Source organism: Alligator sinensis, unplaced genomic scaffold (assembly GCF_000455745.1).
Source record: "Alligator sinensis unplaced genomic scaffold, ASM45574v1 scaffold23_2, whole genome shotgun sequence".
In the NCBI taxonomy this organism is placed as follows: domain Eukaryota; kingdom Metazoa; phylum Chordata; order Crocodylia; family Alligatoridae; genus Alligator; species Alligator sinensis.
The window spans coordinates 701,899-727,261 of record NW_005842700.1 but is presented as its reverse complement, the minus strand read 5'-3'; the positions used below and the strand labels follow the sequence as shown (position 1 = coordinate 727,261).

General features: G+C 48.3%; 1 protein-coding gene across 3 annotated transcripts in view; it reads right to left on the bottom strand.

Moving 5' to 3' along the window:
• RNF24 (ring finger protein 24) overlaps positions 1-25,363 on the bottom strand; it is a 56,383-nt gene that overhangs the window by 13,888 nt on the left and 17,132 nt on the right. Inside the window, exons 2-4 of one of the 3 annotated variants that reach the window (XM_006034068.3) lie at positions 18,001-18,082; positions 13,164-13,313; positions 2,039-2,081 (exon numbers count right to left, since the gene is read on the bottom strand). In XM_006034068.3, coding sequence (XP_006034130.1) covers positions 2,039-2,081; positions 13,164-13,306 — 186 coding nt within the window. In that variant the 5' untranslated portion in view covers positions 13,307-13,313; positions 18,001-18,082. Of the gene's footprint in view, positions 1-2,038; positions 2,082-13,163; positions 13,314-13,578; positions 13,712-18,000; positions 18,083-25,363 lie in introns of those variants that run through there. The other 2 variants (XM_006034069.3, XM_025216024.1) reach the window with 2 other exon arrangements.

Below are 25,363 nucleotides of genomic sequence, written 5' to 3'. Positions count from 1 at the left end.
AAGAGCGTGGATGCATTTTTACAAGTAATGAGGATGCCAAATATTAACAAACGTCTTCTGTGGGAGTCTGTAGGAGACGGCACCAGTGGAAGCCACAGCAGGTCAAAGAGTGCCAAAGGAAAAGCACCCCAGCCCACTTCCATTTTGCAAGCTGAAAGAACAGGCAGGGCCAAAACAGGACCCTGAAAAATCCAGGGAACAGGTCTTGTGCATTATTAGCAACAGTCTTTGGCGTTATTAGCAGCAGAAGTAAATGTTCTTAAACGTGTGCTGATGCATGCCCCTGAGCACTGTAATGCACTTCCATGTAGGACTCCGTGCTTGTAGTTAAACCCAATAAAGCTCCATTGATTCAGAAATAAGCATTATAGCACTGATTCCCCCCCCAGGTTAGAAATGGTTTATGGAAGCAACTAAAAATTTCAACCATGCTTTCCCCAGAACCTGATGCTTTTGACTTTTTTTTTTTTAAACTAGGCCAAAACTGCCTAAATAAGTTGCATTTGTGTTCAACACTATCCTTTTCAGGTGAATTATAGCCAATAGCTTTAGAAGTAAAAACCAAAGTCCTGAAACTAGCCTGCCTAAATAAACTAGGCACATCTAGAGCAAACTGCGTCCTGTTCTCGCTTACACGGCTAAGCAAGACGGGAAGGCAGCTACTGGGTTGATTATAACTGGTAATGTGAGGATGATAAAGAGATCCAGATGGTTGCTTTATGAATTCAAATAGATGCCCATTTCCTTCTCTTCCCAATTGTCCTGTTTTAGGAGACAACTTTACCTCCACACTTCTGACTGTCTTGCAGGAAAAGGATTGCAATCGAAGGAAGAGCTGTGAATTGTAACATTATTAACCAGCTATTACATGGCTGGAATGCTTGTTAGGCTTATAAATTGAGATATTAAATTACAAAACACAGTGAAGGAAGCAGAGCATTTAAAATTATCCTGCACCCAAGCTATCATCAGTAGTTATTTGAAAGCAGGCAGCAATGTGTGTACATGGGGAATGGTAAAAGAAGTGGTTTGATCTGCCAAGAATACTTGGAACCGTTCCTTACAGAGAAATCCACTCTTCTAAATTCAGTTCACTACTTTAACGCCCCAAGGCTTAGCGTAACCTAATCCAGCCAGATACAATTTATGGGAACATAACTTAGATCTGGTAGGTCAGCCCTTTTTCTGGCTGCTGTAGGGGAGGCACTGTTCCTCCTCGTCGTAAAGATGGTGAGAACCACAGGCCACGTTGCTGGGACATCTCCTGCCACTGAAGCCAAGTCCCGTCTGACGGCGACTGGCCCAGGCTCAGACTCGAGCAAGAAAATACTCCCAGGCTTCCCATTCCCCCAGTGCAACCTCCCGTCACAGACAGTTAGTCCATCAAAAGGCAATTCCTGCTCTTGAGAGAGGTAATCATCGGGGCAAATACAAGATTTTAATGAACACATTAAATACCACTCGAGAAAGTTATGCGGTAACTTAACTCTCAGTAAGCAAAGGGGGCAGAAAATCTTGTTTAAGACTTCCTTGGGTTTTGTTTTCTGTAATCCGGCACTACGCTGTTTGACCTGGGCTACCTCTTGGGTTCAATCAAATGTTCAGACATTGGGTGGCTCCTCTTCAATACAAGTTTTTTTTTTTTTAAATTAGCTTCCTATGAAAGCATGACTATTTTGTCTGCTGAGCCATCTTCATCCTTTACTGTCATGACGACAAAGCATTTGCTGTACATGGCATAACGATCAGAAAAAAAATATCCAAGGTCATTGTGAAATGACTGACAACACATATGGGCATAAAAATGAGATCTCAATTCTGCAACACCCATGTACCTGGGACTCACTGACTTCAATGAAAGCACTCACATGAGTAAAGTTAAGCACGGGTCATACAGGTTTACATTGAAAGTAGTAAGAGACGGCAAACTCTGGATCGTCACCTGAAGTGACGATCGCTACAACAAATGAATGGTTTCTGTTCAGACTGATCTGCAAACACAGGGGAAACACCCAGATGATGACTACTTATATCTCACCTGTTTGTAGGCATAAAGCTCTTTGTGTGCCTGATGTCTGAGCCTAGAAATCAAGAGAGAAAAGAATGAGTATGAGTAAGATGGGTCAAAGACGACCAGGATTAGCATGATACCTAGATGAGACAACAACAACTTGCCTTTCCCCTTGGTTTTTCAAATAACAGATTGTTGTCGATTGGAAAATGCAGAACAGGCACACAGCGATGCAGTATCCAGGTCCCAGTGAGTTAGTTTAGATACTATTTAATATAAATTATAACTGGAGATATACATGCCAACCCACTGAAGGTGACCTTCTATAATCTACCTTTTCTGAATAGTCCAGTTTGCTGTGCAGGCATGATCTGAGCTGTTAAACAGATGCTCAGCAAACCCTTGACCTGAATAAATGGAGAGAATTAGCAACTAATGAACAGGCATGTTGTCCTATCACATCTGCTGCTAGGATTCATACCGGATAGGGGGGGCATTGCATCTTTTTTCTTTTAATGGTGATGGGAAATCACAGAACCACAGCAAACAGGGCTGGATGGGCCCGCAGGAGATCAGCTAGTCCAACCCTCGGCTCAAGGCCGGATCATAAACCAGCCCAGCCAAGTCTTCATTTGACCTGCCCTTAAACACTTTCAGCAATGCACAATTTTACATCTTCCCTAGGTAATCTGCTCTGGTTAGAAGGGGCTTTCCAATATCCAACCTGATAATTAACCCCAGGCGCTCAGCCAGGAGAACACGGGGAAGAAAGGCACCTCTGTCCCGACTGTAACAAATTCGGGGAGGAAACCGAATAAAAAGGAAACCCCCTCCCTCCGCCTTTGGGCCACTGCACTGCACCAGTAAATTAAAACCTGTCCTCAAGCCAACTGCGTGCTGCATTTTTGATATCTAATACTGGCAAGGTAGTTTTCTGACATCAAACATCAAGAAGTGCTCAAAGCAAGTGGTTTGTCTATTTAAAAAAAACCCCAAAACAAACCTCCCCGAAAAGCAAATGATAAGTATCCCTTTTAAAGAGAAAAGTAAACATGCTCTGGAAGGGAAACAGTGTGGGATTTTGTAGCTTTGATGTACAATTAGAGGCAACTGAATATAATAATAATAATAATAATAAAAAAAAAGATAAATCAGCTGCCAAAAATGACAGGAAACTGAAATTTCATTTACATTTACTTAATTCGTCAGAAGATGAAGTGATTGCGGTTGCTAGACAAATGATCTGTTTTTTTGTTGCTTATGTTTAATCCGTGGAGTCGGACTCTAATGAGCTCCGAGTTATCGGCATGAGTCTCATCTCTGCTGCACTGAACCGGGCCTTCCCCCATGGGGAAGGTATAAGGTCAGTGTTAGATAAGGGTCAGGACCCTAAGTCATGTATAGGCACCCAGCATGCTCAAGAGGAGGGAATATTTAAACACTGCCCAAGTTTTCAAAAAGCGCTAGGAGAGTACATTTTTGCTTTCTGCATACATCACTTTCTGGGACTGAGTCAAGAGGTGGAGACTGAATGGATGGATCAACATTAAAAAATGCCTGTGCAGCAAGACATGCTAGCTGGGGATGGTAGGGAGAAGGAAATTTGTGAATAGAAAGAGAAGTTAAAAAGTGCCACAAATGGAAGCCACGTTTGTGGCATCTGAAATGAAACAAAGGCCCCGGCAACGTCACTTAGGATCAATAATCATAATAAAAAAAGTTCATTGCATCAGTATGCTTGGCAAAAATTGCAGTGAATGTACATCGTATGCCTTTAACATTAGCTCATTTCACAGACTATCAGCTGATCTTGCAAAAAAAGAAGATGATCAGGAACAGTCAGCAGGGATTCACCAAGGGCAAGTCATGCCTGACCAACCTGATTGCCTACCGAGATGAGATGACTGGCTCTGTGGGTGCGGGGAGACCCGTGGATGTGGGGGACCTTGATTTTAGCAAGGCTTTTGATACGGTCTCCCACAACGTTCTCACAAGCCAGCTAAGCAAGTACGGGCTGGATGAATGCCCTGTAAGGGGGACAGAAAACTGGCTGGAGCATTAGGCTCAGACGGTAGTAATCAATGGTTCGATGTCTAGTTGGCAGCTGGCATCAGGTGGAGTGCCCCACGGGTCGGTCCTGGGGCTGGTTTTGTTCAATATGTTCATCAGTGACCTGGAAGATGGGATGCAGTGCACCCTCAGCAAGTTTGCATGACACCAAGCTGGGGGGTGTAGTATATACGCTGGAGGGTCGGGCTAGGATTCAGAGTGACTTAGACAAATTGGAGGATTGGGCCAAACAAAACCTCATGAGGTTCAACAAGGACAAGTGCCAAGTCCTGCACTTAGGATGGAGCAATCCCCTGCACCGGGACAGGCTGGGGGCAACTGCCTGGGCAGCAGCTCTGCAGAAAAGGACCCGGGGGGACAGTGGACAAGAAGCTGAATGAGCCAGCAGTGTGCCCTTGGTGCCAAGAAGGCTAACGGCATCCTGGGCTGCACTGGTAGGAGCGTTGCCAGCAGGTTGAGGGCAGTGACTCTTCCCCTCTGTTCAGCACTGGGGAGGCCACATTTGGAGTCCTGTGTCCAGTTGTGGGGCCCCCACTACAGAAAGGATGTGGACAAGTTGGAGACAGTCCAGTGGAGGGCAATGAAAATGGTTTTCAGGTGCTGGGGCACATGACTGGTGAGGAGAGGCTGAGGGAAATGGGCTGATTGAGTCTGCAGAAGAGAAGACCGAGGGGGACTGAACAGCAGCCTTCACCTCCCTGCAGGGGGGCTGCAAAGAGGATGGAGCTGAGCTGTCCTCAGTGGGGGCAGACGACAGGACAAGGAGCAATGGGCTCAAGTTGCAGCAAGGGAAGTTGAGGTTGGATATTAGGAAAACCACTCACTAGGAGGGTGGTGAAACACTGGAGCAGGTTACCCAGAGAGGTGGTGGACTCTCCATTCTTGGAGGTTTTGAAGACCCGGGTAGACAAAGCCTTGTCTGGGATGATGTAGCTGGGGCTGGTCCTGCTTGGAGCAGGGGGTTGGACTAGATGTGACCTCCTGAGCTCCCTTCCAGCCCTCCTTGTCTGTGAGTCTATGATTCTAACTCTGAATAGCAGCCTTTGTGTACAATAGCCTGAGTTGGGGAAGGGCAGGCACAATGTCTTATTCCGTTTAGGAGTATAGAAGAGTGGGTCCAGTTGGTCTCATGTCACGATTTCCATAAAGAACATGGACCTTGAAGACAGGGCCAGGTGCCAGCAGCCGTCGCAGGCCGGATTGCAATTCTATTTTTAAGTGAAGGGTTATCGCCAGCCCACTTTGCTCACCTTCACAATAAGCGGTGGCACTTATGTGGGTCACTAGAAGGTGGACGGCATTTTACAGATATCAACTTTCAGGTGACACTGCTTGTTCTTTCACAGCCAGAAACAGCCTCTCGTGTAAGTTATGATGGTTAGTAATTTGTGCATAAATCCAAAGAGGTAGGTTATAAAGGTTAAGAAACTGGCCCACGGCTTTTAGCACGCGACTAGGACGTGTGCACATACAGGCCAGATGGACACAGCTGCTTCTTCTGAGCCAAATCATCCATTTCAGGCTCCCTAACAATTTGAAGGTGGGACGGTTGCTGCCCTGTCATTCTGCTTTGGAAACATTGCGATGGGATGCTCCATCCCGTTTCTCAGCTCCCTGCTAGTCTGAGGACAGAACTGGCAGAGGTGGGTTTTTTGGTCCTCACGTACAACATTAGCTTGGCCCAGCAGGAACCAGGCCTGCCATCCACCGACCCCTGAGCCTGACTTACTCTCCCCAGGACTTTCCCATCACTTCCAAGCAAAAGCTCCCAAGGAAACAAGAGTCAAGGGGGCAAAACTGTACTTGGCTCCAACAATGAGGAGCTTGGCTCTCAATCAGAGTTACAAATGACAGGACAGCGCTGTTCTCCAACGATACCATCTATGAGCACTCTCACTCGGGGCATGCCCCAGAAGAAAGTCAAACTGCAATAGGCGGGAACTGTAAAGCCAACGCCACCCACCCGCATGGGAAGTAAGCTATTTCCCTGTGATGGCAGGTGCAACACAGACGGGTGTAGGTCACACAGACACTGAAAACCAGGGTAAGACTGGTCGTCTGTAGGGAGACCCGAAAGGAAACAAATTCTCCAGGGAAACCTTGGCTTTCCTACTGAGAGACAGACCCGGGTTCTCCCCTGGAGGCCAACTCCAAGCGCGAGCTCTTTGTGAGCACGAGGGAAAAACCACGTGGCTGCTTTCCAAATGCTTTGGGGAAATGATGAAGCGGCAGAGGCCCCTTTACTTGGGCTGGCTCAGAGGCCCCAAGGCCCAGAGCAGACACCAAAGCACTCACTTAGGCGTCGAGCTATCACAGGTACGGCAGGATGCTCTGCCAGGGGAGGGGGAGGAAAGTCTTTAGGGCTACTGCAACGAGGCATGTGCTGGAGCAAACGGGGAAGGGCAAAATTACAACCAAACCCAAGACCAAGGCACAATGCCATCCTCCCCTCCACACCAGAGCCCTTACAAGCATGGGAGAAGGGCATTCGTCTTGGGCCAGGAGCCTGGGATGCAGACGCGAGCGCTGACAGATGGTATCATTAGAGAAGAGATCGCACATAGTTGGATAGAGATGTCCGTCCAGTTTCAGCCTGGCGAGACTGGGAGCACAAAACGAATCGATCCTTCCTGGCAGCTTGACTGTACCCAGTTTGTGCCCCTTCCGCAACAGCTTCTCTCTTTTAAAAGGGAATACTGCATCTCTCTGGGGAAATGTTACTCTCTTGAGTTGCAGCTACTATTAGAAGCATTTCGGTAACGAGTTGAGCAAGCGACTAAAAGTAACAACATTCAGAGGAAAGAACGTTTTGTAGAATTACCTCCGTTATTAGTACACATAACCTCGCCGAGTTCATAGATAGAAATCTGTAAAACAGGCAGCACAGTCTAGAAGAAAAAACCTCATCAAAGTCTCACATTTTGCAAAAGGGTAGCGGTTAAAGATGCAGTATCTCTGACTTGACGTTCTCAATGGCTCTACTATTTACCGCCCGCAGTGGCAGGGCGGCCAAATGTCCTCCTGCAACACTTCTTTATTAAAAATGACTCCCCAGCCCAGGTTGCTTTTAGCCTCTATTGATTACAGTTATTTGCTCGTTTCCTGAACTGAGAGCCCCATGGCTTCTCCTTCCCAGCAAATCTTGTACTCACCTGTCTTGGTCTTGCAGGTTCAGTGGTAGGCTGCCTATGCCACAGCCTACACAACTACCATGCTGCACTTGAGGCACGGGATAGTCTAAACAGAATTAATTAAAGGACTGGCTAAATCAACTGCGCAGAGCTACTCAAAGCATGTGGTCTTTAATTAAAAAGGCAGCTCTCCACAAACCAAAATGTGACGCCTTCTTGATTTCTAACTCTGCTTGGTGGGGTTGGGTGAGAAACTGTTCTGCAATCAAGTAGAAGCAAAGATAAACATGCATAAAAAGGTCCCGGGGGCTGGCTGCACGATTCTCGCATCCAGAAATGCCTGGCTCGGCGGTGCAGGACCAAAGAACAGTCATTGTGCAAGAAGGAAGCCAAGGTCACTGCCCTAGTGTTACAGGGGTGAAGTCATTTTTCCGGTCGTAAGAGAAATATCATAGTTTCTTGCATACAACGTGCATCTTCCCCTCCTGCCGTTACACCGCTACAACTGGGGAGAGCTTAAGCAGGGAAGTCGGCTTTCTGACTAGGAGAGTAGCAGCCGTTGCATTACTATTCAGACAGCTGAGGGAGTCAAGTGATTTAACGGTGCATTGTTCGTCCCTCCATGGGTGTTAAATTATCACCTCTTCTTTATGCTGGTTTTTCTTAGCAAGCTTTTGGGCACAAACACCCTAGACGCCTCCTTAGCCTGACGAAGGGTGTTTGTGGCCGAAAGCTTGCTAAGAAGAATTTTTCCAACTATTTGAGTTGGTCTAATAAGAAATATCGGATTTGCCCAATTTACCCTTGTCTGCCTGTGTCCTTAGACCAACACGGTCCTGCAACCTACACCCCTTATACTGGTTTTGATGTTCCACTTTCTTCGAGCATTTTTGCTGTCTGCTAGCTGCTCCTGGTCTCTCCCCTCCTCTTTCAGCTTTGGCTATGCAGAAAAGGGAAGGCGAGTCCGCTGAAAGCTAGGCTCTGCCCATTCTAAGCAGCCACAACTTTAGACAAATCTTCTTTTTCCTGCATTGCCTTTCAAAATCTAGGTGTGTGTTAAATTCTGTGGCGTGTTGTATGCAAAGAAATATGGTAGCCTGTCTCTACAATACAAAGCAGAGAGATACTGCATCTTTAGCTTTCCAAAACTGACAATAAATGACTTGTTAAATCTGAGCATGTTTCAAATTTGCAGGGAATAAACAGTGCTTTGAACAGCTGTTTTTAGGGCAGAGGTGCCCCACGTTACCATTACCATTTTATGACACATTTCAGCAAAAGGTGACAGCCGCAGTAATGAGCCTACTACCAACAGGAGGAAAGTCTAATTATGGAGGAAGGCTGAAACATTTATTTTAAATAACCACAAGTGCCCCTTTGAAATATTTAAGGGAATCTAACGCTGTGAATTTTAGTATGCTTCTGAGTTGCATTTTATGGAATTGAATGAAGTAAAATGATATTACTTTAATTACATTTTCCTTGAAAGTTAAAGCAGAGATAATACATCAATAGCAGTGGCTGCAAAATTTAATTTAATTTCTTTTTTTTTCCCCCCCCCCCAAGGTTGAAAGTAAGCTCCCCCCAGAATGGCTGGATAAAATAGGCAGCCTCAGCTCTGAGGGTAGAATTTAGTGATGATTTCACTTTTAAAAGTGAAAGAGCATCACATTTAATTGCAGCCCTTTCTGCAATCCTCCCCCTCCCTTTTGTCTTCTAGAGAAATTCAATGCCTAACTCGATATACTTTGTTTTTGGACCTGAGTGCAAGCCTTTTGGCTCCCGTGGAGCAAACTGGGGCGTGTTAGGAGTGAGGAATAACTGAACTAATGAAACTCTTGGAAAATGCAGGCTACTAATAGCAGTATCCCCAAGCAGCCCCATTTGTAACCCAGTAACCCCCAATCCAGATGTAGGAACAGCCAGTGCCACCTCCGACATATTTTAGTTTTTACTCCTTTCTCTCTCCAACAGCTTCACTTGAACATATTAGTCCAGCGAGTTACACAGGATAATGCTTTACTGCCTCCAAAACCAGCAATGCTCAGAAGCAGCACGATGCTCCGGTAAGGACCGGAATATGAGAAACGAGAGCCAAGCAAATGTGCGTCATGAGCTCCAATTGTTAGTTGCAAAGTATTTGCAGCTGTGCGGGGCCCCAAAGACAGCGGAGAGTTAGATAATGGGACACTTTGCATCAGCCCCTGAAGAAAGTCCCGTTCTGGCCCAAGGGATCGTGCTGGACAAGCAAGACCTCGTGCAGGCGGGGGACCCTGCGCTACGTGGCTGGACCCCGAGCACGGTGCGGTTCTGCCCACGCGAGCTTTCCCCGCACTCGCTGCTCAAGACTGGCTCTGCCCCAATCTGGGCCAGTCGACGCTGCATTGGCTGCAAGCGTGGATTTAACAATTCAGTTATTTTATATTGCACCCAGGTGTCATTTTGTAATACATTTCAGCCCAGAACGGGCTGGGGAAAACAGGAGATGACGGCAGCTGGGTAAAGGTCATACATGGACCTGAAGATGGTGTAGGAGGAGGCAGTACAGGCTTCTGGCTTGGTGGGAGAGATGCATCTTTTGAGCACGGGCAAACGTGGCTAGTATTTCTGAGGCAGCTGCAGAGGAGGAAGGAGACATTTATGGAGCAGGAATTCCTTATTCCCCACCCCTGCAAACCTTTACAGCCCCTCGCTGCCCCCCTGCGCTGCATCCTACTGTGACAGCATTTGACGGTGATGGATAACAAGCACATTAACTTGACATGTTGCTAAATGCCGTTGTGTTAGCTATTCCCAGTCTGAGGAATTACATCCGAGTTCAAGTGCTGTTGGGATGAAGGGACAGCGCACATCTCTCTCAGGAGCTGCTTGCAAATACTCTGTTCTCGAGACGCCGCCGCACTCGGGTCATTTTGCAGGCGATCTTTACGTGCATGCAAACTGGAGATTGAGTTTCTAGTTTAGACTCGAGCCGAGATCTGGGAGGACCACCATGCAGCCCAGGCCAGTCAGGACAGTTAGGTGGCCATCTGCGCGGCTGCAGAATCGCATCACATACAAAACCTGAGTTAAAATACACTGCTCCAACAAGAGAAGGTTTCTCAGGCTTGCATCCATTTTGTGAACAACAGATGGAGCCGTAGTTTCGGAAAGAGAAGAGGCTTCTTAGAGACTCCGGGTAAAAGAAGACAACTGGTTTGATTCGCATCGGGGCGTTTTGTGCCACCCCAAATCTGGACCTTACAGACCACCAAGATCAATGTCCTGCATTAAGTACCGGTGCAATGTTTGAATTAATACTTTGTCTCAGAACAATCAAGGCTAACTGGACTTAACTGCCATTGAAGCCTAGCGTGTAAATGGCTGCACCTCTGTCCGTTTTGGTGCGAGTCAGACCCCAGTCTATCAGGGCCACATCCAGCGGGTCTCAGGCCAGCAGATCACTTATAATGGCCTGTGATATACAGGATCTCCAGCTATTTCTCCCAGTGACTCCTGTCCTGCGCCTGATGTCTTTGCTTCCAGAAAGTCATTCGATCTTAACTGTAGGATATCAAAAGACCTCTAGAGACTCCTCCATTTCTTCAGAATTTATTCCAGTGGTAAAAGTACCCTCACTGCTGATTTTAAATTTGAAGGCACCTGGCTTCAGCTTCTAGTCCGTGGTCCTTGTTATTTCTTCTGCTGGACTAAGAATGCATTCATACCCAGTGTTTTCTCCTTGTGACGGTGCTTCATCTATAATTTAGCCACCTCGCGATCTATTTTAATCAGCTAAGATCATTCAAGGTTAAGGCTGTTCACTATAATGCAGCTCTCTCAGACTTCTAGCCATTTCTGCAGCTCTTTTCCATCTCCCTTCCAAATGTTCCCCATCTTTCTTAAAATGTGGACACCAGAACTGGATGCAGGATCCCATTACTGGTCTTACCAAGGCCCCGCACAGAGGTAAGAATCACGTCCCTGCTCCTGCTCCCCTGCTAAAACCGTCAAAGATCTTACAGGCCCTTTATGGCCCAGGATAGTCTTGGGAGCTTACGTACAACTTGTCCGCTGCGACCCCTACAATTGATCAGTCTCACTGTTTTCCAGGATCAAGACTCCTGCCCTGCTCCTGCAGCGGTGGCTTCAATTTTTGTCTCTTGCATTGGTTATATCAGAATGCAGTAGTTTACTAGACTACTTTGTAGGACTGCCTGGTCCTCACCATCATTCACCACGTCTGCCAATCTTCTGGTCACCTGAAAATTTGCTAAGGCTTTGCTTTGCTTAAGGCAGGGGTGACAGAGCTCAATAGATGCTTGGAGCGCTTGTACTCTAGCGTTACAAACTAAGAGTGTATCGCACACTATGGAAGTGCTAACTTCAGTACAGCAGCCCCTTTTTGCTGCTCTCCAGCTGGTGTGAACAGTGTCGACAGAGCTCCAGCGCTCACTGTAACGAAGAGCGTTTCATGCTTGCTGGAACAGCACAACCAGCAGGCTTTCCTATGCTGGGTGTTGAATGCTGTTGATCTTGCCCATGCCACCGAGACTGCTATTTAAAACACAAGGTCGAGAGGAAATGAAGAGTGCTCCTTGCTGCGTGACCCTGGGCAAGAGACACAGAGACTGTCTGTGCTTCAGAAACGGAGGCAGGGAGAATGCATGGATGTCTTGTGGCGAGGGAGAGGGAAAACATAACAGAATGGTCCCAAATCTCTGTTAACTGTATTTCAAAAATGTAAGAGATGCTAGAAAGGGGTAACGTAGGAAAGGCTTTTATGCAGAACAGTTGTGTATATGGAGGTTTCCGCAGGAGGTTAGGAAGATAACTAAGCAATGCATGGGGCGAAGTACAATTCTTGCCAATAAATTGAAACTCGCATAATGAAATTCTTTGTTCCTGACCACTGCGGAGAGGCAGACACAGCCGTGAATCAGGCAGAAAGTTGCAGGTCAAAGTCTCGGAACAACCTTTTCTTTCCCATGTATTTTAACTCCTGCAAAGTTTTGTGTTTTTATCCGGGAGAAACAGTTCTGCCTTACTATTAATAATCAAGCTTACAAACATAAGAGTAACCTTTATGGACTGTGTTCATCGCTGTTCAGATTAACAAGTCAAGTCTGCATCATTAATCTCTAAACTGTGCTGTTGAATGAGCAATTTGTGTACACGAGCAAATGAGGCAGGTATCAAACATTTCTTAAGCACACAGTACAGGAGTTATTCATTAAAGAGAGAGATGCATTGAAACGTTAAGCAGCGAGCAAAAACACATTCACTTCAAGGGTTTTTTTTTCTTAAAGTAGATCACATAAGAAATCACATTTTTTGCTGCTTTTCAATCCTCTTTAAAAGCAGTGCAATGTATTTGCTTTCCTGAACAGTTAAATGTTAAATGTTCTGGACATAAAATCTGTCCAGAGTGCCAAATAAAATATTCTTACTCTACATTTTCTGGAATGATTTAACCTGGTTAATATGACTGTATGCATCTAATACTCAAGTCACTGAGCAAATTATGCTACCTAAAGGGAGTATTAAAATAATTTCAAATGGTAAAGACCCAAGGAGGTTATTCTTCACCGAAAAGAAGTGCTGTGAAGTCAGGCAGCAGAATCCAAACGATGCTTTAGTAGTGTTTGTAATAAATGAAATTGTTATATTATAGCACATATCACATGATATTTGTAACGCAGTTTAAGCAAATAGCAAATAGATGCTCGTTAAGTCTAGCCAAACTTGCTGCATCTTTCAAAACGTCCTTTTTTCTCTCGAAAATGTGGAGTTGGATTTTCTTTGAACGCTATTTAAAAGGCTCGGACCTGGGAAATACAAAACTCTCCTTGCTGAGGTATTTGGTGACCTCCTCTCCCGAGTGATGCCCACAAGGCGCTTAGCACATCACGGGGTAGGGACTGGACAGAGTCGGGATGACTTCGGGTAAGGGGTTACGGCGGTTCATTTACCTGATCAAGTAGCAACAGAAGAGTAAGCTGAGGATGAAGACGAAGATGGCGGTGCCGAAAACCACGATGTATATATTGAGAGGCAGGTTCTGGAACCCGATGTTCGGCATCCTGAAACTGTAGTGCTGGAAATCTGAGCTCATGGATGGGCTGCAAAGAGACAAAACCGAAAACGAGGATTTGAGACTCGACCTTGACGGTGTGAATTCTCGGTCTCTCCTGGTCCGGTTTTCCAAGGGGTGAACTGAAAGCTTCAGAATGGGAAAGTAAAAAGGTCCCATCCCCATATGTGTCCCCCCCCAGACCCAGCAATATCCTATTGCCCTCTGCCTTTTTGCTACGATAAGGAAGGGCAGGGTATGACAATCTGGTCCCCCTACCGGGGTCCCTTCCACGAGCTACCGTTTTGGCTTACCAACCCAGAGGACAACCTGGAAGAGCAAACAGGGAAGGAGCGACGGGTAGTAGACAGATGCACGCTCTCCCTTTGCAGAGGGCGCTTGAAATGCCAGGGTCACACGTTCACACCGTGCCGTTGCGGCCAGGCACTCTCTGTACCTGGAGCCTGAACGAACTGAGAAACGGCGAGAGGGGCTTGCACTGGGAAGAGTTTTTTCCCCTTTCCAGAAGTTGGAGACCAACTCCCCTCCGAGTGGAAATTCCCCTCTGAACACGTCAAGCTTGCAAAGACTTGACGACTGTCCAGAACCATTCAAATAAACTCCCAGGCTGATCCTGGCCTTGGCTTGGGCGGCGGGAGTGTTCCTACTTGATTACAGCATTTCCCTTTCATTATAGGCGTGGTTTCCGAGGCTGCAGTTACAGTAAGCCTGCTCTGGGGAGGAGATTTCCACGGACAAGACGAGAACAATATTACAAGTGCTATCAACTTGGGCACGAGAGCTTTCACGTGGGTCTGCACCAGGCCGCCTGGTTTCAAGACGGCTCCGACACGAACGCCCCCCTCTAAACCCTCTCCCCGGTCACTCGGTGAGGTCGCCTACATGCCTGTCTAAATGGGCGAGACAGAGGAAGGAGAATTGGAGAAGAGGGGGAGGAGGGTGGGAGGCAGTGGCATCAAAAAGCCTGTCATTTTACTGAGATTCAAACATGTGACCAAAATCAAAAATTCCCTCCTCCACCAGTGAGGACCGTATTCAAGCATTCAAACAGCTGCTTGGAATAACAGATTTACCGTGCGATCTTCCCCACGATCGCGGCTTCGTGATCCATCACGTGGGACAGCAGCAGTACCAGGCAGTCTTGTAACGGATAGAAAGCAATCGATCTAAAAATTATGGCTATAATGCAATCACAAGTAACACCTGGATGAACATCTTCACGCTTCCAGAAAAACTCTGCCGCTCGCAGTGTTACATTACTGAGGGCAATGTTCGGAGAGGTCTGAAATCGGGAGGGGAAAATGCACGGTACGGCCCCGGCTCGCGCGTATAAGGCCGGGCGCTAAAAGAGCTCAGAAAGTGAAGGAACCCGATTTGCTCTCCAACAAAATCACCTGCCCGAACCAGGAGGGTGTGAGCTCACCCCACAAGGCTCGATTAAGCTTCACAACACAAAGCAACTAGATATGATCACAATCTTACAAATGCAAAAGCTGATCTCAGAAGGGCTGGGAGTTTTCAAAAGGAGCTTTCTTGGTCCGGGCTCATTCCTGAATACCGTGGCCTGCATACACCGTCGATACTGCAAACCCAAGTGTTACATACAGGCACACAAGTCACTGAGAAAAGTTTAATGGGTCGGCGATTCTAGGACCGGGTCTGCTCTAGACCTCTGCGGACGGCGCTCCATTGGCGAGGAGTGGGAAGAGAAAGGTTTCCCGGCCAGCAAAAGCCCCTGATGTAAACCCTCCAAAGCTGGGCTCTTACAAGTGTAGCTCACTTCTTTGTGGGCCGGTGCGGAAATCAGCTAGAACGGGAAAAGCCTGGTTTTGCTGCTACAAACTGTATCCGAACCAGGAGCGTTTTGCCCTAGTTCCTCGGGCTCTTTGCGCGGACCCGACCGACGCTACAAAAACCGGCAAAGAGAGAACTGATGTCGAAAGAGGTAGATGGAGGCGTTTGCTGGCGGGCAAAAAAAACCCAGGACAAAGCACGCCGTAGTTACGCTGGCAGAGCAGTCTCAAGGCTCCCGGGGACTTCTTGGGGTCGGTGTCTAGCTATTTCCACCCTCCTCGAAAAGCTTCTTCCTTCCCACGTGCCCTTTCCTTGTCCAAACCCACCTGTGGGAAACCTGCCTCAGCCGATTTCACTGGCCTCTCGACTCCTCCTTGCCCCCGAGCCGCCGTTCCCGACAGGGCACGTATGCTGACGGCTCTCGGGGTACGGGACCGGGTCTGAAAGCACGCGCGTGTCTCTATAAGTAGCAGCGATGAAGTAGGTGGGGGCTCAAGCCTACTATAAAGCTTCGCATCCGTGGCACGTGAGAAAAACACAAGTGCGAAGGCAACCGCCACTTGTTTCCGCGCCGGCAGTCGTCGGTCCTGTCCGGTCCGGCCGCGGTTCTTAGATCGGTTTGGAATTCCACTCGAATCCAACAGCCCTTCCACGGCGCCCGCCCGCCTCGTTTGGGATGCAGGCCGCTTTCTAGCTGGGTGCGCTCGCCTTCAATAACAACCTTGCGTTTTGCCCTCTTCCCTGGGTTACTTTAAAGCATCCTCCGCGTTGCATTAGTGTTGCACGGCCCCCTTCGCACGGACGCCAGGGTTTTCCGGCTGTTCTCGCGGTCATGTCTGGCACCTCCCAGGCAGGATGAAAGTCCTCAGAAAGCAGGCTACCTAATCAGGAGAGCCTCCGAGCCAAGTGGAAATGCCACAATAACTTCAGGCTCAAAAAATGCATACGCACCCCACCGGTGCCTTTAATTACGGCACAATCTTCTCCAAGGCCTTGCCATGCCGATAGGAGATTAGCCAACTCAAACTTCCCACCTGAAATGTAAAATACACGCTTTTGTCCCTAAACTAGGCACAATGAATAGCCTTGCTGCGTAGCTCTATGAAAGATGTGCGTCTGCTATAGTAGCTTTGCTCAGAGAAAGGATGAAGTTCAGGGACTCTTAACAAGAAGCCTAATTGGGACCAAACGGTGTAAAGGTGGAGCCGTACTGCATCTGGATCCCCACGAGAGTCCATGCAGGTGGGGACGCCGGCCAAAGAAAGGAAGTTTCAGGCTGAGGTCAGCGTGCCAGTTCAAACCTGCCCCGTCCCATGATACAAGGACAGGAAAAAACCAAGTACCACACATGTTGCTTGGAGCCGTGCCAGTGCAGCGTGTGCATACGCCTTATCGCAGCTACGTACAGGGAGGGTTTCAGTTTTCTTCCAAGTTTCCCCGCTTGTATCAAGTTAAGCAGGGTCTTAATGATAACTGCTAGTTTTAGCTGCGGAAAGTCAATGCAATAACGCTGGTAATTCAGATTTCCTCCCCTTGGTCAGAAAGGGGCTTGGAGGAATGCAGCGTCTCCTCCTCTGCTCTTAAAATAAGCGGGGGGTGGGTTATATACCACACATTGAAGCACCTACCCTGAAAGCTTCCCATATGCTGACTTCTTCCCCATCTACCTTTACCTTTCAATACGATTGAGAAAGAAATATTGCTTCCATCACCCACTGCATCCCAGTAAGGAAGTGTGAAAAAAGAATGAACACAGACTTCTTCTAATTTCTACCAAGTGAAATTAAAAAAAATATATAGTAAAATCACATTTGGAGGGGGGGAAGCATTAGGAATAATTTTTCACTCTGTTGTCAGAGATTACACACAGGCCAGAAATATTTCTCGGCGATTTGGCTCAGCTTAGTCTACTTCTTTCTTAAACCCAATGAAGAGCACTTGTCCAACTGCTCTCCTAACTATACAGAGGGTCTAATGAAAGACACCACAGAAATCCCTGCCTTGTTCAGGAGAGTGCAACTTTATCTCACAGCTTCACGCCAGTCAGTAAGGCAGTGATTCTCAACCAGGGTGTGGCGAGATCCTTTTAAGGGCACTCTGCACTATTGGCATACCTTGGGATTCACAAGATAAATTCAGAAACTTCAAATAGGAATCCAGAGGATCAAAAACATTTTGCTCTATTGTGGTCTTTAAGGTCTCTGCAACAGAAGAATCATAGAAAATTAGGGTTGGAAGGGGGTCTTTTGGTCCAACCCCCTGCTCAAAGCAGGATGAACCCCAACTACATCATCCCAGCCAAGGCTTTGTCGAGCTGGGCCTCAAAAAACCTCCAAGGATGGAGAGTCCTTAACCTCTCTCAATAACCTGTTGCAGTGCTTCACCATCTTCCTAGTGAGAAAGTTTTTCCTAATATCAAACCCCAACTTCCCTTGCTGCAGCTTGAGCCCATTGCTCCTTCTGTCATCTGCTCCCACTGAGGACAGTGCAGCTCCATCCTCTTTGCAGCCCCCCTGCAGGGAGGTGAAGGCTGCTATTCAATCCCCCTCGGTCTGCTCTTCTCCAGACTAAATCAGCTCAGGTCCCTCTGCCTCTCCTCACCAGTCCTGTCCCCTAACCATTTTTGTTACCCTTTGCCGGACTCTCTCCAACATGCCCACATCCTTTCCGCAGTGGGGGCCCCACAACTGGACACAAGACTCCAGATGTGGCCTAGCATCTTTGCTCTAGTATTTGTGCATAGTCAAAAAACAAGTGAAAATGCTGGCAGGGCCTTGAGTTTAATGAAGCTGAGAGCTACTGCACTAGTGTCTGTCAGTCTAGATGAGACCTACATTTCTAATGCAACAAATTAACCAGAATTACTCAACTTAAAAAAAAAAGGGTAAACAGCTAAGCATTAAAAAGGGTGCTGGACTTACTCGGTTTTTGAAGGCTGTCTCTAAGGGAGCTGGGCTTGATGATCTAAGTTCTCTCTATTAGATGCTGAAAATCCTCCAGTTCCTAGAGAAATAGGAAATATCGCATGGAAGGACTTAATCAATTGAACAACTTGTGGACGCTGCTCTTGGTCCAGCACAAGCATCGCGGCCCTCAACCTCTGCTGCCGTAACCCTAACCGTCAACCCTGTTAGCAGCCTCAGTCAGGCGAAAGGCCACGGACCGAAGGCAGCCCCGGGACTGAAGTCTTCCCGGTCTCCCATGTCTGCTCCCTGTTTCTGAGCAATGCCCAGCCTCATAGTACCTTGCCTCCACATCAGTGTCTGGACACATTGTGACATCGTGCTACCGCTCGCAGGGCAATGTGCCTCTTCTACGGCTAAGGAGAGAAACGCTTTTCACGGTCCAAACTTCATTCAGCCATTCAAATTTAACTCGCCACACCAGGGTGAAACAACTCCCTGCTCCCCCCGCTTCTGTCCCATAACTCAAACAAGAGAAATGAAAGCAGCAGGGGGAAAAAAAAAAAACAGGGTTGGACTGAAAAAGTCTCCAAGAGATTAAGGAAACAATTAAACTTGGAGAGCTTTTTACAAGAACGGCTTGCTTTTGAACAGCCGAGCTTTCTTTTGAACGGTATTCTAATCTAGTTCAGATTTGCCGAAGCAGCAGCCAAAAAAACGGGAACATATCAGCGCTTTCAGAAGAGAAGCGCCCCTTTCTGCTGTCCCTATTCATGCAGCCTTTTGACTCGTTTCCCAACTGCACCTTCCACTTTCCTTCCCGGTTAGATGGAGAGCAGCCCGATTTGCATTTATCGTATTCAGGAGAAGAGACGAAAAGATTTTATGTGCAAAGCTACATAAAATCTTTCTTTCTGGCAGTCTGTTCCTAGCATCTGATGGAGTAGGTTGCTGCCTATGAAAGCCCGTGCCTTACTTTAGGTGCCGCTTCGCCCGACTTCAGACCGACATGGCTAAGCGCCCCCGGGGTAACAGAGTATAGTTTGTAGTTGGGATGCTCGATGGATCTGCTAGGGTCTGCGACACGGAGCCCAGAAGAGGTTTTGAAGAAGGAAAAGACGACGGGAACAAGAGCAGAACGGAGGAGGCTCCGTGGGCGTCTCGTTAGGGAGGGTAATGACGCGAGTTATACTCGGGAAGAGCAGGGGAAAATCCAGAGAGATCCTCCCTCGGAGAGACAAGTGATGAACTTAATGAAAACCAGCAAAGCCAATTATCCCGTCGTGCCTGAATGTGCATGCGTGCGTGCAGTTATGGGAGAAGGGCACCGCTGGCAATGCCTTCCAAAATCCCACCCTTGAATATGTAAGGGAAGCAAGGGAAGTTTAGGGTAGGTATTAGGAAAAACATTTTCACCAGGAGGGTCATAAAGCACTGGAGGAGGCTACCCAGAGAGGTGGTGCAGTCTCCATCCTTGGAGGTTTTGAAGACCCAGGTAGACACAGCCTTGGCTGGGATGATAGTTGGGGCTGGTCCTGCTTTGACCAGGGGGTTGGACTAGACGTGACCTCCTGGGGTCCCTTCCCACCCTCATTTTCTATGATTTCATTTAGTTTAAACATAGAAATGGCCAGTGATAAACAGGACCATTTTGGATAGAATTTAACTGAGCCCTTCATAAAGTCCAATTTCCGCCTTGCCTTAACGGTGGTTATGCTCTGGCAGAGCGTGACATCTCTAAGTGAAGGACACTATCGTTCTGTGTTTGGACGCACGGGCGAGTGCAAGTCCACGGACACAGGAAACAGGCCAGCCGAAGGGGGAAACACCCCCCCCCACCCCGAGAAAGTCCTGTGATACCAAGGGAGAACATCATTAAGAGGAACAGACCAAAGAGGAAAAAAGTACGACTCTCCCCAAGAAAAGCCCAAAGAGGTTGCTCGAAGGAAAGTTTAGGCTGCCTTTGCTCTGCACAGAGGCACAGGGACAGAAGCGGGGGTGCTCCCAGAATAAAGGAGGGGCATCACAGGACAGCCGATGGCAAAACGGGGCACGACCACACCACCTTGCACAGCGCTCGGGAGTACCACGGTGAAACCGGGCCCCCGTCCATGCATGCCTGAAAGGGTCCCACGCTGGTTTCTGGTGCACTCTCAGGGCAAGTCTCTATTGCGACACACGGATGTGGACGATGCTGCCACGGCAATACGCTGCGCCCGCTGGCTCCCATTCTGTGCAATGAACACTGCTGGGTGGCTGCTGCTTGGGGCATGCATATCCGTGGTGTGGCCAGGGTTGTTCTGAGCCCACGGCTGACTCACGAGTGCAGCAGGGATGTGAAGTTTTCCCAGCGCATCGTGCGGGCAGAGATGGAGCAAGTACATGGGCGCGTTTGGGGCAACACTCTTTAGCACTGGCCTTCACGGAGTGGGAAATGTGCCCATGGACCGAGAAGTTTTATTTCCTTTTCATAAGCAACTAATACTAGTGCAACAGTTCCCCGATGCCTTGATAAGGAGCAGGGGTCCCACTGCAACAGTGCCGTACAAACACAATCCAGGAAACCATTTATAGCCTGTGCCCCGCAACCCCACATCAGATGCACACAAGGACCCTTGCACTGGCACGGAGCCCAAGCGGCTTCAGCGACACGGCTTTCCTTTCCGTCTTGAATGTGGAACTGCAATCCTGCATACAAACGGCCAGCTCACATATCTTCCCCCCCCAGCTGGGTTGAATTAAGACTAGGGGATCAGCACAGTAAAACAGAAAGAACCGAGTGTTCAGCGTTAGCTTCGTGTCTTCTCTTTTATTACCCAGTTGACCAAGGCAGATATGCCAGGGGTCAGTCCCAGGACACAGGGCTATTTCTTTGACTATTAAAAAAAAAGCAAGTGAGAGATCTCTGCATCACTCAGCACGCCAGAAACACAGCTGAAATCTCCTGGATCCCAGTCCAGTGCACCACCCCGTACGACCACGGCAGTAACCTCACGAGAGTTACATGATGGGTGAATCTGGCTCAACGCGAATAATCCTGTCCAGGCAACATCAGCACGAGAACCACGATGTTTCCATTTCCTGACATTTACACATTTACATCTGAATTTGACGTTATTCATCTGTGTGCTATTTAGTAAAAAGACCCGGCACGCGTGCGCCCATACAGGCACTGTGGATCCTATCTAGGTTCAGCAACCAGGGTGGACTGAAAGAAGGTTTACGCCTTTGCTAAATGGTGGCTAAAGCCCGTTTCCAGTTAAGCTGGGTCGAAAGGGTAACGGCACATCTGTTTATACTGCGATCGCTCCGGGTTGGTGATGGAAAAAGAAACTGGATTTTCCAGCAAACCGTAGCATTTGCAGAGAGCGCCGTGGAATGCACCTCGGGCCTCTCCGCCCCTTCCCCTCCAGAGACTCAGTGATTTTCTTCTGTCCGCGATATGGCAGAGCAGCTCGGAGAGGATTTGCTGTGCGCGTTTCACAATCCCCTCCTGCCTGTCGCCTCTGCAGCAATGTGCCGCCCGGTCAGGCCGCACCGCGGACCGTGCCCTCGTGTCCTGACAACACGGGGGCGGCGTTGGCAGAACGTGAACAGAAACCCACCGAGGATGCTCGGAAGTGAATTCACAGAGGCAGAGATTTCGAGGCTAGAAGGGACTGGTAGACTGAACGACGGTAGACGGCAGGATAGATTTGCACCTTATAGACTAACTAATGAAAGCGTGTGTGTGCACGCCTGTGTGTAAACGTGAGCTTTCACGAGCCCAAGTATCTGAAGCTGATCCATCTGATGAAGCGCGCTTCAGCTCAAAGCTTGCGCTACACGTGCGCACACCACGGTTAGCCGAAGGTCCGAGTCTACCTCGCCTTCGACTTGACTTCAGGCTAGCTGCGCGGCGCAGATGCCAGCACCTCCACCCGCCTCCTCTCCGTCTCAGCAAAGGCGGATCCAGAGTCAACGCGGCACCGCTTTTAATGAAGAGGCTGATTTCAAACGGGCAACCCCCCCCCCGGTATAAAACTAATGTTTCAAGTGAACCGATTGGATCCTCCAGGCTTCTAGGCTACTTTAAGCTAAATTCGTTATTAACTCAAATATAAAAAGCGAGACCAATTTTGAGGACCGTTCTTTGATCGGCCATGACAGAGTGTTTGATTTTATACAAATCAAATGATCATTAAACAAAAACAAAACAAAAAAAAACCTTGCAATGCATCTATGCCTGAACTGAATTACTAAAGGGTTTTTATTAGACACAGCAGAAAAGGAGTAAAAAAAAAAGTTGACTTTTAAACTGAAAGCCCTCCACACAAAAAAAACCCCCAAAACCCCAAAACCCCCAGCCCAGACCTCCAACCAGCTGAATGGAATTTCCTCAGCCGTCAGCCCTGGACCGAAGCCAGCCAGGCTGCGTTTCAATCCAAGAGGCACTTTTTGGAGAAAACGATGAGTGCATGTGAAGCGAAGGGCGGAAGTGGACGCTGTCGTATTAACTGCAATCTCCTTATCGCAAAGCGATGATAAAAAAGTTCCTCTGCATTGGTTACATGCCTCTTTGGGGGAAAACGCTCGGTGCCAGCAAATGCCGAACTGAAGGCCAAGCAAACGCTGCATGTGTGACATTTTAAAAAAGCAGGGGAAAGTTCACAGGATCTCTTCCAGCTGGGAGCAATTTCCAAATAACTTAAAACTTGAGAAACAGGGGGGAGGAGAAGAAAAAAAGAGGAGCAGAGAGAAAAAAAAAACCCACATTACTCTTGTTTTAATTGACATGTTTGGTAACTTTATAATGGGCTCTGGAAACGCAGCCTAAAGCAACGCACGCATTTGATGCCAGATCGAGATTAATCAGCTGTCTGGGACTTTGCAGGATCTGCTCAGTGTCCGGCCGAGCCGTTACACTGTAAAATAACGTTGTGAACCCGCGCCTTCCCATCCATCAGTGCTACAACTCTGTTTTGCTCCTTCCCAAGTGAATTTGAGGCTCCGTTTGATAAAATATATCGCTGAAAGTTATTATTAATTGGTGCAGCCACCATGGGGATAACACATAGCAAGCCACGCAAGACCACGGGGATGATGGATTGTGTTAGGCGTCTGGAGAGGCTGTGTCATTTGAGCTCGAGAGAATATTAGTAGCCAATTACACGGACACTGTTTAACCAGTTGCTGATGCGACAATTCCCGTGTTTACAATACTTTTCCTGAAACCCATTAAATTGAAAGCCAAATAGGGATGTCATCCATATACAACCGGTCAGGCACGCATGGGCACTCCTGCAAAGCAGCAGCATTACTCGGTGAAAGATTACCTAAGAAGACACGCCGGGGTCAGCTCCGTCTATCTGGAGCCACTTCGAGCTTCCTGCTCTCTTACTCTTTGAGAGATGACGAGCTAAATGCAACCCCCTTGCTTTCATCAAATTCGCAGAAGCAAGGAAATGCAGGCCGCCACGCAGCCAAACCAGCCCCCCAAATTGCAATATTGATCATCTTATTACAAGCATTGAGTGCTGCTCGGTTTTAAAGAGTGCAACAGAACTGCTCCTGGTCTTGCACGAAGACAAAGACATACTGCAACGCGCGCTGGAAGTTTGATATACAAGACAAAGGAGCAAGCTCCGGCCAGGGGCAGGAAGCGGCATAACTCCATCAAGCAAGGTGTGCTGCCTGCGTTAAGGCGGTCAGGCCCAGGGCACAGAACTGCAGAGACCAAAGACACCGATAGACCGCCGAAATCTTGCTTTAATAAGTAGCACTTGCCTCTTCCAGTCGCTTTGGAGGTTAAGGGTTACTAGGCTGACAGATATTCCTTTTTTCAGATGAACTATGAAACAGTCATCTTCATCACGATCCCCCGTGGTTATGAAAGACCCTACAGGTTTGGGGTTTTTTTGGCAAGAAAAGGGAAAATACATTGTACTGGCAATGAACTGTTAGCACCTTTGGTGTCTTGGTCCAATTCCAACATATGCTAGTTATATCAGGCCTAACTAGATTCCTCTACTTCCAATTATTTGCAGTACTCTTCAATTCCTAGAACAGAGGCAGGGCCCGGGTGCCCCATTAAGAAATTCAAGGGTCGCTCTAGAGCAGGGGTGGGCAATTATTTCAGCTGGGGGGCCGTTTAATTTGTTTTGGTGAGCTGTTGAGGGCCGCAAGTGTAGCCCCGCCCCTTGATGGGTGCTCCACCCGCTGGTCACCATCTTGGGCCTGGAAGTCCTGCCTTTAAGCCCTGATTTGTGCCACCACAAGTCCCTTCCCCCCAAGAAGTGCTCCTTTTGGGGGGGGGGGGGGGGGTTTGCCATCTCAGAACTGGAAAAAAAAAGAACCAAGTCGTATGTTAAAAATCAAATGATCTATTTTGACATATCTTATTTCAAAAAACGTTTTTGCTCTGATTTACCTGTGTTTGCGTAGCATATATAGAAGAGATTGCATAATAGCTCAAAATAAAAAGTCTTACTCTTGTATAATGTGTGTGGGGGGGTATGTGGAGGGGTGTGTCGGGGAGGGTGTGGGGTTTGTGGAGGGATGTAGGGGAGGGTGTGAGGGTGGTGAGGTGTGGGACCCCGGGGACGGGATCAGGGAAGCCTCGTGCAATGGAGCTGGCAGCCTGGCCCTGCTCCATGCTGCCACGTGCAGATCCTAGGACAATGCTGAGAAGCAGGGAGTGGAGCTGCCCGACTCCATCATGCAGCGCTCCCTGCCACCTCCAGCAGGGTCCCAGGAGCTGCACGTGGCAGCAGAGAGTGGCAAAGGCTGCCAGCTCCATCATGCGGGGCTTCTTCCCAGAGGCATGCAAGGCTTGGGAGCTGCATGCGAGCCGTGGGGAGTGCTGCACAATGGAGCCGGCCCGACCTGGCCTCTGTGCTCCTGCTGGGTGCAGGCCCCTGAATCTGCATGCCTGCTCAGCTGCAACTTCTCCCCCCACACCGGCCCTTCCCCACCGGCTGCCCGGAGCACTGCAGCAGGCACACGAGGAGGAGCCGAGCAGTTGCCCTAGCAGTGGTCCCACCTGGAAGCCGTGTGCTGGCCAGGGCTCAACCCTGCACGAGGATGGGAGCAAAGCACGCTGCCCTGGTGGGAGTGCCTGGGGTCTGGGTTTCATGCAAGCGCAGAAGGGGCAGCCAGGGGCCGGGCGGGATACAACTGATGGGCACCTGCCAGCAGGCCAGATTAAAAATCACCGGGGTTGCAGAGTCAGCCCGCGAGCTGTATTTTGCCTGCCCCTGCTCTAGAGGTAACCACATATCATTCGTCTGTCCCATAAAGAGGTTGGGCAACTTCTTTCACGTTTTTGAAAACACAAAGGTTTTTGCACAGAAGCTGGTCTAAACATTCAAACTTATGTAAAGCAGCGCCACATTTCTTCAGT